General features: G+C 40.1%; 1 protein-coding gene across 1 annotated transcript in view; it reads left to right on the forward strand.

Moving 5' to 3' along the window:
* The window catches only part of CPED1 (cadherin like and PC-esterase domain containing 1), a 156,999-nt gene that overhangs the window by 38,501 nt on the left and 103,579 nt on the right, over window positions 1-14,919 (forward strand). The window contains exons 6-7 of the mRNA XM_082309243.1: window positions 11,864-12,020; window positions 13,510-13,678. Of these exons, the coding sequence (XP_082165369.1) occupies window positions 11,864-12,020; window positions 13,510-13,678 (326 nt within the window). The remainder of the gene's footprint in view (window positions 1-11,863; window positions 12,021-13,509; window positions 13,679-14,919) is intronic.

The raw sequence follows: 14,919 nt of genomic DNA on the forward strand, positions 1-14,919 counted from the left end.
GTTGTGGCATGGAGAAGGAGTAGGAGTCGCAGTTTGGTTCCCATCCAGACATAGTTTACTGATAAAAAGCCTTTGTGTATCAAGATCATCAACCAGAAAAGTTTAAAGGTTATGGGCTAGTTGCCAGAGAATTCTAATTGACTATGGGTGAAATTCAGCTTTGAATAGAAACTGGAAAAAACAGTTGTGCACCATATTAGGTCTATTTAAACTACAGAGGGACACATTCTGATCTCAGTTACACCACTAAATATCCAACATCAATGCTATTTTGGATTTATGATCTATCCTATATAAACTTCGCTTGTAAGAGATCTTGTCCCTTCTTTTTTGTAATGTAGTAACAACCAACCCTGCATTTATTCCATTAGTATTTAGCCTTTGCAGATAAATATACACGATTGATCTGTCTGATCTTTTTTCTCTTCTTCTCTTCTCTTCTCTTCTCTTCTCTTCTCTTCTCTTCTCTTCTCTTCTCTTCTCTTCTCTTCTCTTCTCTTCTCTTCTCTTCTCTTCTCTTCTCTTCTCTTCTCCTCTCCTCTCCTCTCCTCTCCTCTCCTCTCCTCTCCTCTCCTCTCTTCTCTTCTCTTCTCTTCTCTTCTCTTCTCTTCTCTTCTCTTCTCTTCTCTTCTCTTCTCTTCTCTTCTCTTTTCTCTTCTCTTCTCCTCTCTTCTCCTCTCTTCTCTTCTCTTTCTCTTCTCTTCCCCTTCCCCTTTCCCTTCCCCTTTTATATATATGCTCTATTTAGCACATAAGGAAAGGATTCATTACGTGTCACTATTTAGAAGTCAGGTATCATCTTCTGTTTATTCTGTCTATTCTAGTCTTCCCCTTAAGCCAGTGGAGAGAGGGGGCACCTTCAAACACTACTTCATTTTATCCTAAACTATGTGTTTAAAATAGGTGCATTGAATTACCCTCTGCAAGTACTTACTACCCAATTACCTCTCCCCACTGACTGTAAATGGAGCCTAGACAAGTAGCTTAGATGAAATGACTGACACTTGGATGCTTGAGTAAAGTTGAGGTTAGGTGGTTCCTAACCTAAGCATACCATACTTTCCCTTTTAATTTTTTTACTGTTTCATTTAAGATTGATCAATATCTAAAACTTATGTGAAGTGTTTCCCTTAAATAACTGTATGTTGAGGGTCAGTTTAAATTGGACATTTCCATTTTCCTGGTGCAGTAAATTGTCAAAACTGATCATAAGGAACATGCAGTGTAAGAAACATCTATCCAGGTCCCATGAGAGTCCTTTATCATGAAGTCATATTACACCAGGTAAGTGATATATTCTGTTTTGGCTGAGTTTTAAGTATGTCTTCAGTGATACCTACTGCCTTGGTTCCCTTGCACTGGAAAGTGAACTAGAAAGTATTCTGATACAGTACCAGTTTCAGACAAACCTGAGCAGATTTCTAAAAATTTCAAGGACCTCGGGAATTGTAGTTCCTACTCATGTTGTAACAGAGTGCCTTTAAAAAACATTGGTTTGCCCTGCTACTTGGAGAAAGGCCAACTGCAGTGGGTTTATTATTTTGCTACCACAAAACCACAAACACAAGAGGCACTCACCACACACAGAGCTTTCCCCTTAAAATATGCACATTTTCACTGGTGTCCATAAACTGTGGTACAAGCCACTTTGTGTATGCGGTCTGTTAAGCTGTTTGGTATTTTCTCCTCTTTAGGGAAGGGCCATTTGTAAACGTCTTATTCTATACCTATATTATTAGTGCTTTCCTGGCAAAGAGAAAAGCCCTTCTGAATGATGCTGAAATCCCATTGAAATCAAGGTAGTATGTGTGCTTGGCAGCAGCGGTCTGAGTTCTACCCACCCATTAACGCAGGATCATTCTAACAGTCTGCTGAAGGACTGTCAGATAGAAAAAGGCCCACCCCTCACCTTTCAATTACCAGTAAAAAGATGTTGAACCTAAATTAGCTGCAGTGTTTTAAAGTAAAAAAAAAAAAAAATCCATCTCTTTAATTTAGGTGTCTCCACATCAGCATGTGGCCTAGGGGCTGAGATAGCTGTTTCAACACAAAGGTCTCACACCACTTGAGATGCCATGGAGAGTCCAGGACGCCAAGTAGGATGGGCAGATTTAGCACGGAACCTATATCTTTTTGCTCCAGCAGCTGGAGGCTCAGAGGGATATCCTATGGTGTCCTAGATGGCAATAGATGTCTATGTGTGGATACCTGAATTTAACACTTGGTATCTAAGCTCCCAAAATTAACAGAAGTACAGTTTAGAGTGAGCAAGCCCAAAAGAGCATTTACTTTCAGCATAATTTAGGGTTAGCTGAATTGCTCCACACTGACTGTACAGACTACACTGACGCCCACTGATAGGAAAGGGAACTTAGACTGTGGCACACAGTGGGTCATCTTTGTATAGACCAGACCTCAAAGTGTCTCAATCCAGAAATGAATCCCATTCAGTATCACTGGGTATGTGACATCTAATTTACTATGAGTGAAACTCACCCATAGAAGGTGAAATTAGAATCAGAAGGGTATATGATTTGATTTCAGGTTAAGAGGACACAAAAGGCATAAGTTAAAGCAAACTTCTAGAGCCAAGATTTCAGATACTCTTCTCCCCTTCCATTCATCTGATAAAGACAGCTCTTTCCACTTCTTTCTTTTGCTTGCGTCCTCCGACAGACCTTTCTTTCCAACAACAGCAAAGTTGCCAATGATTAGGATTTGTTTAATCCTCAATTTTAAAATTATTTGGGGAAAGAACAGTTTTCATCAGTATTTCCTCTACAGAAGAGTTTATTTCCTTTCAAATCAGTCACGTACTTTCACTCTTGTGTATTTAAGTCAACAGGGCTTCTCTGCAATTCCTGTTGAAGAGGATCAGTTGGTTTGTTATTACTGTGTTTGTCATTTAGTCAGCCCCACAAGGAGCCAAGCAATTTCCTGTAAAAGTGAAAACACAAAGTTGCTGCTCTAGGAATTATATGATCTAATTAAAGACACACTAAGTCGTAGAAAGAAATATCAGGCAGCAAGGCTGAGAGGATGGGATCACTGGATTTACTGTGGGTATGACAGTGTTGATATGATAAGCACTGGATACAAGGGTAAAGGTTATTTTTTTTTAAAAATGTTATTCTATTTGTTGTGCAACTCTTAAGCTGCTAGGTTTTGTATTTAAGAGAGCATGTCCCTTCTCATACCCCTGTTGTATCCGTATAGGAAAGAAAATGAGTTGTAGAAAATAACAGGTCAGTGCTTGTTTCTTTGCTTTATCTCTTTAATGGAAAATCTTTTTGTTAGTCTGAAAATTCAGATTGATTCTATCTGTATGGGGGGAAAAATTATGCACATACCAGTGATGACTGCTTTTTAGGAGACAAGAGAGAAGCTGGGAAGAGAAAAAAGTTAGGAAAATCAGATTTGAAGAAGAGTTTAGAGGAGTAAAAACGTAAAAAATATGTGATGTGTGTGGATAGATTAGATTGAGTAAGAGAAGGAGTTGCTCAAGAATGGGCACATGTGGCAGTGGGTTTGTGATGAGGCATGGGAATGGTAATGAATCTTAAAATTCAACATGGAAGACACTGATTAGTGCTTGCTGCTCAGTCAGAGAAGATTGGTTTCACTCCTGCCTTTGCAGGGTATTTGGCCCAGTTTTTAAGCAGGTGCATGATGTCTGCTCACTCTATGGGACTTGGGCCATGAGGATGTTCTGGCATGGCTACTGAATAACCAAGGAATATTCTTGGCATTTATTGCTCAGGTCAGCAAAAGATGCAGCTGTTGCAGTGATCTGTGAATGAAATCTTCCTGCAAACAACCCAAACATAGAAGCTCTCTGAGGTTGGAGAATGACTGGCAAAGAGATTTCAGGTGTTCATACGTGGTATCCCACCACAGGTGGGCTGAGAACTGGGCTTGGCTGCCTCCTGGAACTACTCTCAGCTGAGAGACAGAGAGGACTAAGGCACACAATGTGAGCAGAATTGCCCAGCCTCAGTTTAGGGCACAGGAAAGGCATCCTGATGTATGCACAACTAATACTTTCTTTGACAGGTTTTGCCTGGGAAAGTAGTGGAAATGCTTATAGCATTGCCTCCCTGGTTTTCCTGTTCCCTAAGCAATCCAGACTAGTCTGTCTTTCCACATAAGCATTTGTCTTGCTTCATCGCTTCCAGGGCCCAGCCTGTGCCACGCATAGCTGTTTTCTCTACCCATCCAGATCACTGATTCTTTTTAAAGTAATACTTTTGCTGTACACCTTCCTTCTGCATTTCTTTTTATTAGTGTCACTAGTGCATAAACTTTATGAGCGTCTACCAGACTTGCGTGCTCATTTGGTCACTTGTTGGGCTGGCCAACAACGTTAATCACACAGAAGGTCTTGGGATAGGCACGATGCTAATGAAATTGGGTCGAGGGAGAACCAAGATAGTCCAGCTGTGTGACTGTGCTCTCACTATGTGATATGTTTACTGCCTGGTGCTAACCCCGTGGCAGCTTTCCTCTCCCCCTGCTGAGCAAATCTTCCCTGCCTGTCCCCAGCATCCCTGGGTTACTCTGGAGTCAGGGGGAAGGGTGATGAGGTGAGGGGAGGAAGCAAAGAAGAAAGAAGTAAGAGAGAAATTATAGATTAAATTTATTTTCTGTTGTAATAATTCAACATCTCTGTGACAGGAACATGCTTCTTTATAGGGGGATGCATTTCTTTTGCCAGCTGGCCCTTATAAATGTTTACACACCAGTTGTGATCAGTTTTGTACCTATTACCTTTCTGCTAATGAAGTTGCTAAGAGCCTTAAGAATGGCCAATAAAATCAGCATCTGATTCTTTTGAGTTAATTTGATTATAAACCATGTGGGGCAGGATTTTCTTTGTTTTACAACAGGGTCAGATCTCAGCTAGGACAAAAACATTCCTCTGTAATAACAGCAAATATGAGGAGACTGAAAAGAAGTAAAGCTGCTAAATGAATTTAATTACTTGGCCTATACTACTCTGTATTCTACCCTGTTACTAGTACATAATTGTAGCTGTGGCTCTAACCATGTAACAGTCAGCCAGAATTTTCACTGAGTTGCTTTTTCCAGAGTTTTATAGCTTATCTGTAAATTTAAGTTCTAGTATGAAGGGTGGACACAGAAGAAGCAGCCCTTCTGGAAAATATTGAAAAAAACACCCCTATCTTTTAACTGTGAGGATGCTTTAGGAATGAAGAAACAAACACCGTATTTAATAAATATTGTTTTCCATGCACCTGCCAAAACAGAGAAGCAAAAAACATGGTAAATGGTTAATCTAAACTGAAGCTGTATTTGCTGATGTTTTTAAAGGGGAAAATAAGCAATACATACATTTCAAAAAAATGATGCGCTATCATCATTTTGTCTTTATAACTCTGAAACTCCACAGGTGTTTTTAGCATGAATTTCAGTGCATTCCAATCTACAGTTTAAATTCCTTTCCCTCTAGATCGGCTTTACTATAAAGATTTTTTAATACTAAACATATTTTAGATAGTTTAAATTTCTAGAAATTACTAATAATTTGAAATTTCTTCATTCTAAATATTCAGGGTGGGTTGCTTTGAGATTAACTGTATTACAGAGGGACGGACCACTGCATTTTTTTAATATGAAAACCTTTTAAGGACAGCTAGATAAATAGTCAGTGGTGGGTGGGATATTGAACCTGCAGCAATATGCACTTCGCAGATGAAGCTCATAACGCATGTCAAAACCATCACAGGAGTGTTAAGTATCAAGCAAGAAATCATATTCCTGTGAAATCAGTGGAAATTTTTCCAGGACTTCACTGGGGGCCAGGATTGCCCCTAGTCTTCCTAGCTTCCTTCAAATACTCAGCATCTGCTTTGAGTTTCACAGCCACCCTTTTCTAAATGCATAGGTTATAAAATTGAGTGTTAAAGGTTCTCTTTCTTTACCAACCTCAAAGCATAATGTGTAAGCCATAGGAGACTACTAATCTTTGTTTCAGAGTCTTTTCATCCAATAGGTCAAATGGATAACAGGAGGCAATTAAATGGAATAGGTCTGTTTTCTGTGACAAGCCTGCAATGACCTCAAGGCATGTAGCAGCAGTAGTTCAACTGAAATCATCGATCCTCCAAAATCAACACTGAAAAATGAAAAAAATGCACTTTTAATGCTCATTACTTTAATGGTTATGCAGCTTAGAGCAGGTTGCCATACATGACTGAGCAAAAGGTACTGGATAGTAGGCTTTATTTTGATCAAAATCCCCTAGTCCTGGAGGTGCTCAGAAGTCTGCCTAAGACTCTATGAAAGCTTTTTAAGCATCTCCTGATGTGAAGCAATCTTTGCAGCTGTTTAACACACCTTTCCAGCCTACAAAGACTGGAAAATTGCCCAGCTGTAAATACTAGAAGAGGACCAGGCTGTAGCAATGCAGCTTGCCTGGTCTGTATCAGAAATAAGCTCTTTGTGCTCCAGCAGCCCACACCAGTCAGGCAGATGGATGATCCCAGCACAGGATGCAATATGAAGTTCTTCTAACTCACTGAGATGCCCTGTCAGAGAGCAACCCTGCAAGGCTGACAGAGAGGACCTGTTATCAGTCCTTCCTGAATATTGTGCTGCAGAAACTGCTGAGAAATGATGTGAGGTGACTATCATTCTCCTTTTTTCCTGTGTGAGAGAATTCAGGCTCCTGCTAGAGACAGACTACCATTATGAACATCTAGAAAGAAGTTCAGAAGGCTTCAATGCAGATGGAAAGTCTCCTGTATACTTTCGGGATTAATGTACCTCCATGTTCTAAAGTTAAGTTTTTCCTGCTAAAAAGAAAAGCAATTGGATGAAGACTCTGCAAGTACAAATGTGCTGAGCTTACAATGTCCTCTATGAAAGATATGCTCAGAACAAAGCACAGCACCTTACTTGCATTTCATCCCATCTCTAGCTTTGTGCTTCTTATACAACCAAGAGCTCCCAAGATGACTCAATCACTCCCGAAGTGTTTTTAACAGATCTGACAGTTAATGGGCACTTTAGAAACAAAATGACCTTTTTCTCACAGACAATAGTCTTAATTGTTCCTTGCTCCATGTCTGAAGTGTGTAAAATATAGCCTATTTGATCTTGAACAAAGTAAAAAAAATTAACAAACAAAACCATATCATAACCCTCCTTGTAACATCAAAGGATAATATAAAAGGAAGGATAAAGAAGAGGACACATTCTCATTCATCTTCTGTTTCCTTTTTTTTCAATTGAGTGTTACTCACTTAGTTCAACCATTAGGGTCATCTCCTGCTGAATTCCTTACCTTTGCAGATCACCAGATGTTCATGTTAATCTAAGTGTTCCATTTACCATCAGTCCACGTGGCCGCAGCCGTGTCAACACTGACCTGGCTCTGCTCCAGGAAGTCTTAATTTGTCCAAATGTACTTCTAGCTATTCATAAACCTTTTGCTCAGCCACACGTTGTAACTCTTAAATCAGCTATTCTTTATTGTGTATGCATTGAATCTCATGTTACACTTCAGAAGCCTGAGCCAAAGACAAGTAAATAATTTGGGAGCTGGAGATGGGGGGAGAGGGAGCAAGAAGTCATAGCTGTGTTAAATACTTGAAAGGGCTCATTAGATGTCAGTGTAGCTGCTGCATTAGATATGAGTTGTTGCTGTCAACTGATCTGTTTGACTCTGTGGTACTTTGAGAGATTGCAGTTGACAGAACAATATTTACCATCAGTTCATGTGACAAAGAGGTGCTTAATTTTTTTGATCTAGAGGTGTTGACTTGCTTTGGTGGATCTTGTACCTCCTTTTCACATGTGCCTCCCAGCTGTTCCTACGTCTCAGATCTATGTTTTACCCAGTACGGTGGTTAGAGGGCTAATGTGCGAATTCAGCTGAGAACTTGTAGTGGCTTCCTTACCCATAAAAATGGCATTGTGGAGAACACAGTAGGCAGAGGTAAAGTGGTGCTGTTTGTCTGTGTTTTCAATGGTACCGTATCAGAGATGTCAGCATAAGAAACCTTCTTCAAGCCAGTATTTCGAGGAAGTGAAGCTTTTTTTTTAAGTGAAAGCAGGTATCCGGCTTTAGGTCCTTTGCTGTACACTGGATCATCACAAATGGCAGCAGCAAAAGGTACTTGAGGCAAAGCCTGCAGCTGCTCCTCAGGAAAACTAGCAGTTTGTGTAGCCTTTCAATTACTGCATAGCCACTTCAAAAGGGAAAATGTTCTTTTCTAGTTTACATCTTTTTTTTCTTTTGATCTTTGGAGTCTGCTACAAAAATTACTGATATTAAGATCTGGATTTTTGAAAGAGGGGATGTAATCTGGACATGACAGTAGGATGCTGGGACTCTTTCTAACTTGGTTTCCCAAGCTGCCTGACACATATCAACTGCTGAGCCTGCCTCACCTCTTCTATTATAAAATGTTGATGTTATTTACATACTTCAAAAGAACTGGTTAATTAACAACAGCTTGTAGAGTGATTTCAAGATGGAAAAACATGGCAATTACTGCAAACAGTAAAGGCACTGCAGGCTAATTTTCATTGATGATAATGTTGATTAACAAATTTACAGCTCTAATAAACACTGTTGCTGCTTTTGAGTGCAAGAGCAGGTGAAGAGTTGCCATGAGAACTGATGCAGCTGAGTGTGCTGCAGTTCAGCACTACTGATATATCTTTATTATGATGATAATTGTATTCACTGATTACTAGGAGTAGATTTACCAAAGTGAGGGACTCTCACTCCTTCATTAACTTTGCCTGATGGTACATGCTGTGTGCCATCTCAAAGGAGCAAGCACCTTGTGACAGTCTCACTCCTCTTTCTCCTTCTTCCAGCCACCTTGTGATGGGCTCTCTCCCAGGTGGGTGCTAACACAAGCCAACACAGGTGTGTAAGGTACCATACAAACAGGATGCTCTATAGCATGAGGAATAATTGATGAGCATTGCCTCATTTTTGTTCTCAATGCTAACCACCAAATCCCTGAGTTTGTTTAACCTTCTCTTCTTAAAGAGATGGCAGGTTTCCATTTTTTATGTTGATGCATTTTGCAATGACTTAAGGCAATACTAAGGAGCTTCTACCCAGTAGTCTGAGAATTTCAGGGCACCTATTTTTCATCTGTCCCTACCCATTTTTTTTTTGTTATATCCTGCTCTAGTAAATGGTCCACTGGGTAGTGATGAATTAATGTCAAAATAATCCTTTTTATTTCCCTAAAACAGCTAAAGCTCTCATTTAAGATGGGTAAATATAAGTACAAACCTCATCACATTCTTTTCAAGCTCTGCCTTGTGAGTTAATACCATATTGGTTACTTGTTGCCTTAGCAACACAATTAAAACCATATTTTAAAAAGGAAAAGACACTTTCTGTTTTCTCTTGAGTAAGGAGCTGAACAGCCCTTCTCTGCTGCCCTGTTCTAATTTTCAGTGAAATATTGACTTTCTTTTAAATAAGAAAATTATGTTTTGTGCACTCTCCTTTTCTCAACACTATGGTCATTTTAACTAAAGCAGTTGCTGGAAAATGTGCACCTTTGACACAATTTGGCTTTCAGATGATCAGCTGAGAAGAGCTGTCATTCTTGTCTTTTGCATGGTTCTGTTAGTCTCATCACATAGCTATGGCCTAATGTAAACGGTGTATATGTTATAGGGAGCTTGGTCTGGAAGCACAGTTCTGCCTCCTTTCAGCTGTGTACTGTAGCCATCAAGGCAGGACAACCTGCCTCTATCTCATCTGCCCCCCTAGGCAGCACTGCCAAGGGAGTAGCTTGGATTGCTGTCATGGGCTTCATTGGGTTTTCTGTAACTTTAATCCCACTCACGGTCAATAGATCAGTATCTTGCTGTTTGCAGATCTAGGCCATGAGATTTGAACTCCAGAGTCTGACATTGCTGAGCTGTTGCTGATGGATGTCCTACAGTACCAAGATACAGGGGAACAGAGCTTGGCTCCATAACTCCATAGATAGTTGCAACAGCAGAGTGCTGTGCCTTGACTTTTTACCAATACGGGGATAAATCAGAAAAGATCTCTGAAGTCATCTGTGCACTGTGGAGGGCCTTTATGTGTTGTAATAATTCTGGTTTTGCCTGAACACCAAAGCTGTATGATCAAACTTTATACTCTGGGAATTATTTGCAGCTGCAAGTAAGTAGCTTAGTTTTCTTGCATAGTCAGTGGAAAAACAGACCCTTTCAGAGAGCAGTTCAGAATGAGTATTTCTCTTAGTGCTCCAAGGACTGGTCTCTCTCTCTCCATTGCTGAAAGACAAAGCCTAAGAATACTATTTTGCTAATATAGGCACTTCAGTTAGGTAACTAAAATGATGCATAGGAGTAGTTGCAGTGGGACCATTGCAAATTGCCATGGTGAAATGCCATTGTCTCTTTACAGGGTGGAAATTGCCATAGTGAAATGCTGTTGTGTCTTTACAAGGTGGATATGGAAAAAATAGCACTTGATTTATGCTCTCTGTGCATATTCAGAAGCAAGTCTGCTAAGTAAATGACTTAATGGGATTTTACTGGCTTACTCCTGTTATCACTGCACAGCCGAGTAGGCAGAGAGTAGTCTGTTTTGTTTCTGTACTGTCAGCAAACAGGTAGTCACAAAGTCCAAATCAGTTATAATGCATAACACAACACAACGATGCCAATGAGAGTATGATCTGAACATGAGGTGCTATATTAATAAGGGCCTGTTTTTGATTAGTAAAGCCTTTAATCCTGCTAAATGGTGCATGTAAGGCAAAGGAGCAGATTAATTTTAGATCCCAGTTGAGCTTGGAAGGCTGAACTGCGCTGATCTGATGAACAGCCGATAAACATAGACAATCACAGTGTCATTTTAACAGGATCTGTATGAAAATGAATAACCCTTTTCCTTGAACGGCTGCTCACAGCTCACCGCCAGAAATACAACTTCAGTTTTATTTTTCATTTCATGCACCAAGAAGTGGAGAGTGCATGCATTAAAAGAGAAGCTATACAAATAAATTCATAACATTAGCACGACGCAGTATGTCATTAAAAAGATAAGTAATAAGGTTTGGGAATAATGTGAACAGCTTGACTTTTCCCTGACTATTACTTAAGAACTTGAAATGTGAGGTGTGTTAGAGTTAATGAAAACCACCCTACATGAAATAATGACATAACATAAGGGCTCTGTGCCTTTTTATCAGCCTAGTAAAAGCAGAAAATACATACCACCCGTTGACTGATCTCACATCACAATATTTTGATTACTATTAATAGTCACATGCCTCAGTAATCTTGAGAACTCTGGTGCATTGGTCCTTCTCCCACTGTGTTCGGTGGCAGAACTAAGCCTCCCATAGATTGCGGTAACTACAAAATGTAGCCTTAAATGGTGAACCTGGAAACAAGGATATGTGATTATTTACTGAGCTGTGTGATTACAGTGGCAAAAAGTCCCTTGGTCCTTAGTCAAATAAATTCCTTATCCCCATTAATTGTAATTAGGGCTATATGAGAAACAAAGTTTTGGAATTCTATATTTAGAAATAAAGGTTTTCTGTTTAGAAGAAGGGGGAAGAGGATGCTTTTTGTATGCAGCACTTGTACACTCACCTATAAAGTAGGAGTTGCTGCTAAGCCTCTGAGCTTGCAGCTGGAAGAGGTGCTTGGTGGGTGTAAAGCTCTCTGCTAGCAAATCCAAAAAGGATTATAGTCTCAGTATTTGTTATTTTACATTTTTGGCTGATGCTGGTAGCTCCTCTCTACCTATTGTGCTTTACACATTTTATCCTTAACAGCAGGAGTTGACCACTGCTTTCAATGCTCTGCTGACTTTTTCATCCCTTTGGTACTTTTTCAGACCTGCAGCTCCCAGTCGTCACCCCAGAGTGCTCCAGCCAGCCTGGGCTGTCAAGCGCCAGTGCCGTACGCAACATGCACCAGGTCGGAGAAAGCACTGACAAGACACATACTGCCCATCTGCGATACTGGTGGAAGCAGAGCACGAGCACACAGCTGTAAGCTAATGATACCCCGCTCTCAGAAACTGCGAGTGCTTCATTGTGCTTTTAGTTGGGAGTCAGGGATGCAGAATGTAGCAAGAGGGGAGACCACAGCAGGTGGAGCACTTGGATGTATTGCATCTCTTATACTTGCATAATGTTTGTTTCTGTATTAGCCAAGCTTGAACGTTTTGTGTGTGAACAGCTAAGTCTTTATGTTGAGGGCATAGAAACACCTAGACAGATAAATACAGACCCAGAGACACCCCTGAATGTTTAGGTTTCATAGCAGCTGAGCTATTTCCTTCTTCCATCCTTGCCTTGCCCCTACTACAGACACACATATGTAGTCCTTTGCACAGAGACCCTCCCTTAAGTGAAGAACTAAGAAATAGTTGAGAACTGGCTGTCCAAGTGCCGTTTCCTATGTTACAGTATCTCATTAATTTTATGCTCTGAGGCCCTACCATTCTGTAGAGGGGAGAAAAGGGTCTCTTTAAGATAGGTATTATTACACTCCCTTAACAGATAGCAAAATCGAGGTCTGGAAAGGCCACATATTGCCAAAGATTACACAGAAATGGGAGGAGAGCCCTGTGTCTTTTACCAGTAATCAGTCTTAGAGACCCATAATTTGTATAGTCATCTTCTCATTGCATTTGCTATGAGGTAGATACTCAGAGATTTTAACAGGCAGAATAATAACCACATTTGTGAATATGCCCAAGTACAGCTCAGATTTCCCCAAGTAATAAGCTTTCAAATAGAAGATTTTTTTCCTTGGGTTTGGTTTTTTTCTGTCCTGTTTCTATGGCTGATTCTTTTTGGACTACAGGAACTGTAGGCCAGTATCTAGAGAGCCATGTCACTTCCTAGACAAAGTTAGCTTGCATAACTATTTTATGTTTAGCTGATTTATTATGGGTTATTTCTAGGTGTCGTAGTCACTCATAATATTTGGAATCATAGTTCATGGCTTTCATTAGGGAAAGCATGCAGTACCATGTGTTTGTGTCCCTATATTACATTGAACAAAGTGCTACCAATAGTGCAGTCTTTCCATTGTTTGTTTGTTTTCGTTTTTTTTTCCTGAATTCACTACAAATCAGTGTTAAATTTGGGTGCCTCGGCTATGCACTTCTGTTATTTAAGTTGCTTGGATTTCTTTAATGTTTTTACCTTCACTCTGAATGTCCTGGGTCTGCAACAATTACAACATGCCGACAATGCATTTACCTATATGTACTCTCAAACATAACTTCCTCCTAATATAGTTACTTTCTACCTATGGAAATTAAGGTTTTAAAATACTGAAAGCAATAAAAAGACTTGGTATAAAGCTTTGTTCCAGCCTGCTTGGTTTCATCTGCTGTGTTGTTTAACTCGGGAAAAAAAGCTAATTTCCTATTTCCACTAATTTCACTATTTCACTATTTTCTTATAGCTCATTTTCCTCATTTGCAAAAGCACTTCATTAATGCAATGTATTCTTATTACTTTCCAGGAATCAAGTGTCAGCTTCACCAGACCACAAGGACATCCTTAAAGCTCAAGACTTTTCTGTCATCATTAAAGCATATGTGCTTGTGACATCCTTAACACCTCTGCGGGCATTCATTCATTCAAAAGCCACTGTCTGGCACCCACCCAAGAAGAAGCACTTTTCTGTAAAGGTAAAACATTTCATTTCCTAATTTTTCCCTCTTTCAGGCAAAGTACAGTGACAGAAAACCAGATAATATTTTTCTTCTCTTTTACCCCTTCTTTATTTGCAGTCTCCAGCTGACACATGAATATTCTCCTAATGTACAGCTTTAATTTCTCAGAATGAGTGGGGTTTGATTCATGAAGAAGGGAAGAGTTGCTCTGTGCAGTGGGGGTTATGAAGGGCCTGGGATTTTCTTGCTTCAGAGTCCATTTTTATTGGTGACATTTGACAGCAGTTGCAAGGTTTTCTCTAAAGCACAGCAGCAGGGGTGCTGTCATGCAGTAACATCTTTTGCCCAGATATTGACAGTGTTGTAAAAAAGGAAAGTAAATATTTAAAATGGTTTGTTTAGATTTCTTTTTTAGGTGCAGAAAAACAGAATGGAGGAGGTTCAGGGCACTTCTAAATAAGGGGAAGGAAGTATACGGTGAAGAGGGTGGGCCTCCCATTGTGTCTAGGTTTTATGAAGAAGGATGTTTCACATGTGCTTTAATTGGATTAACTCTGGACATCTCCAAGTGCCTGGAGAGACCCCTCTCTCTCCACATCTAGTTTGCCCAGCAGTCCTATGGATTTCCAAACATGCTTTCCCATTCCTTTGTCCTTTCAGCAAGGAACTGTGCTTGCAACATGGCAGGTCTTCATGAAGGAGCTACACTTCTGCAGCTGCTCCTTTCCTTTTGAAGGAATAAGGTTACAAAGTAGCAGTGATTTCTTGAGGTCACATAGATCAGCTCCTGCAGCAGCCATCTGAGGATGGGTGCGCTTTGCCCATGTAGCCCTCTTGGGGTAAGAGCAGGTTTTGGCTTTGGATCAGTGTTGAGTGTTGTGATGTCACTGTCAGGACTCTTGATGATGCCAGCCATTTAGTATGTTCTACAATTTTAGCACTTTCACAGTAAAGTGCCTAGTCTAAGCTCATTATCTAATTCTAGTTATTGGAGAAACAGACACCTCTAGAGAATGAATCATCGCACCCAATTTAGGCACTAATTTTGGAATGAGGTGAGTTTCGTGCTAAAAGTGTCTGCTTCCTGCCATGGGCTATGACATTCTTAGAGAACATGCCAAATTCTAGATTGCCAAAATTAGGTGAGATGAACCTACTTCTCTTTATTTCCCACCTTGGAAGCTATGGAAGCCCATGGAGATATATTATTTTGCCATCTATTTTCCTCTATTTAGATTTAGGAAGACTAATGGTCA

The sequence above is a fragment of the Platalea leucorodia genome (assembly GCF_965183815.1).
Source record: "Platalea leucorodia genome assembly, chromosome: 4".
Lineage (NCBI taxonomy): Eukaryota > Metazoa > Chordata > Aves > Pelecaniformes > Threskiornithidae > Platalea > Platalea leucorodia.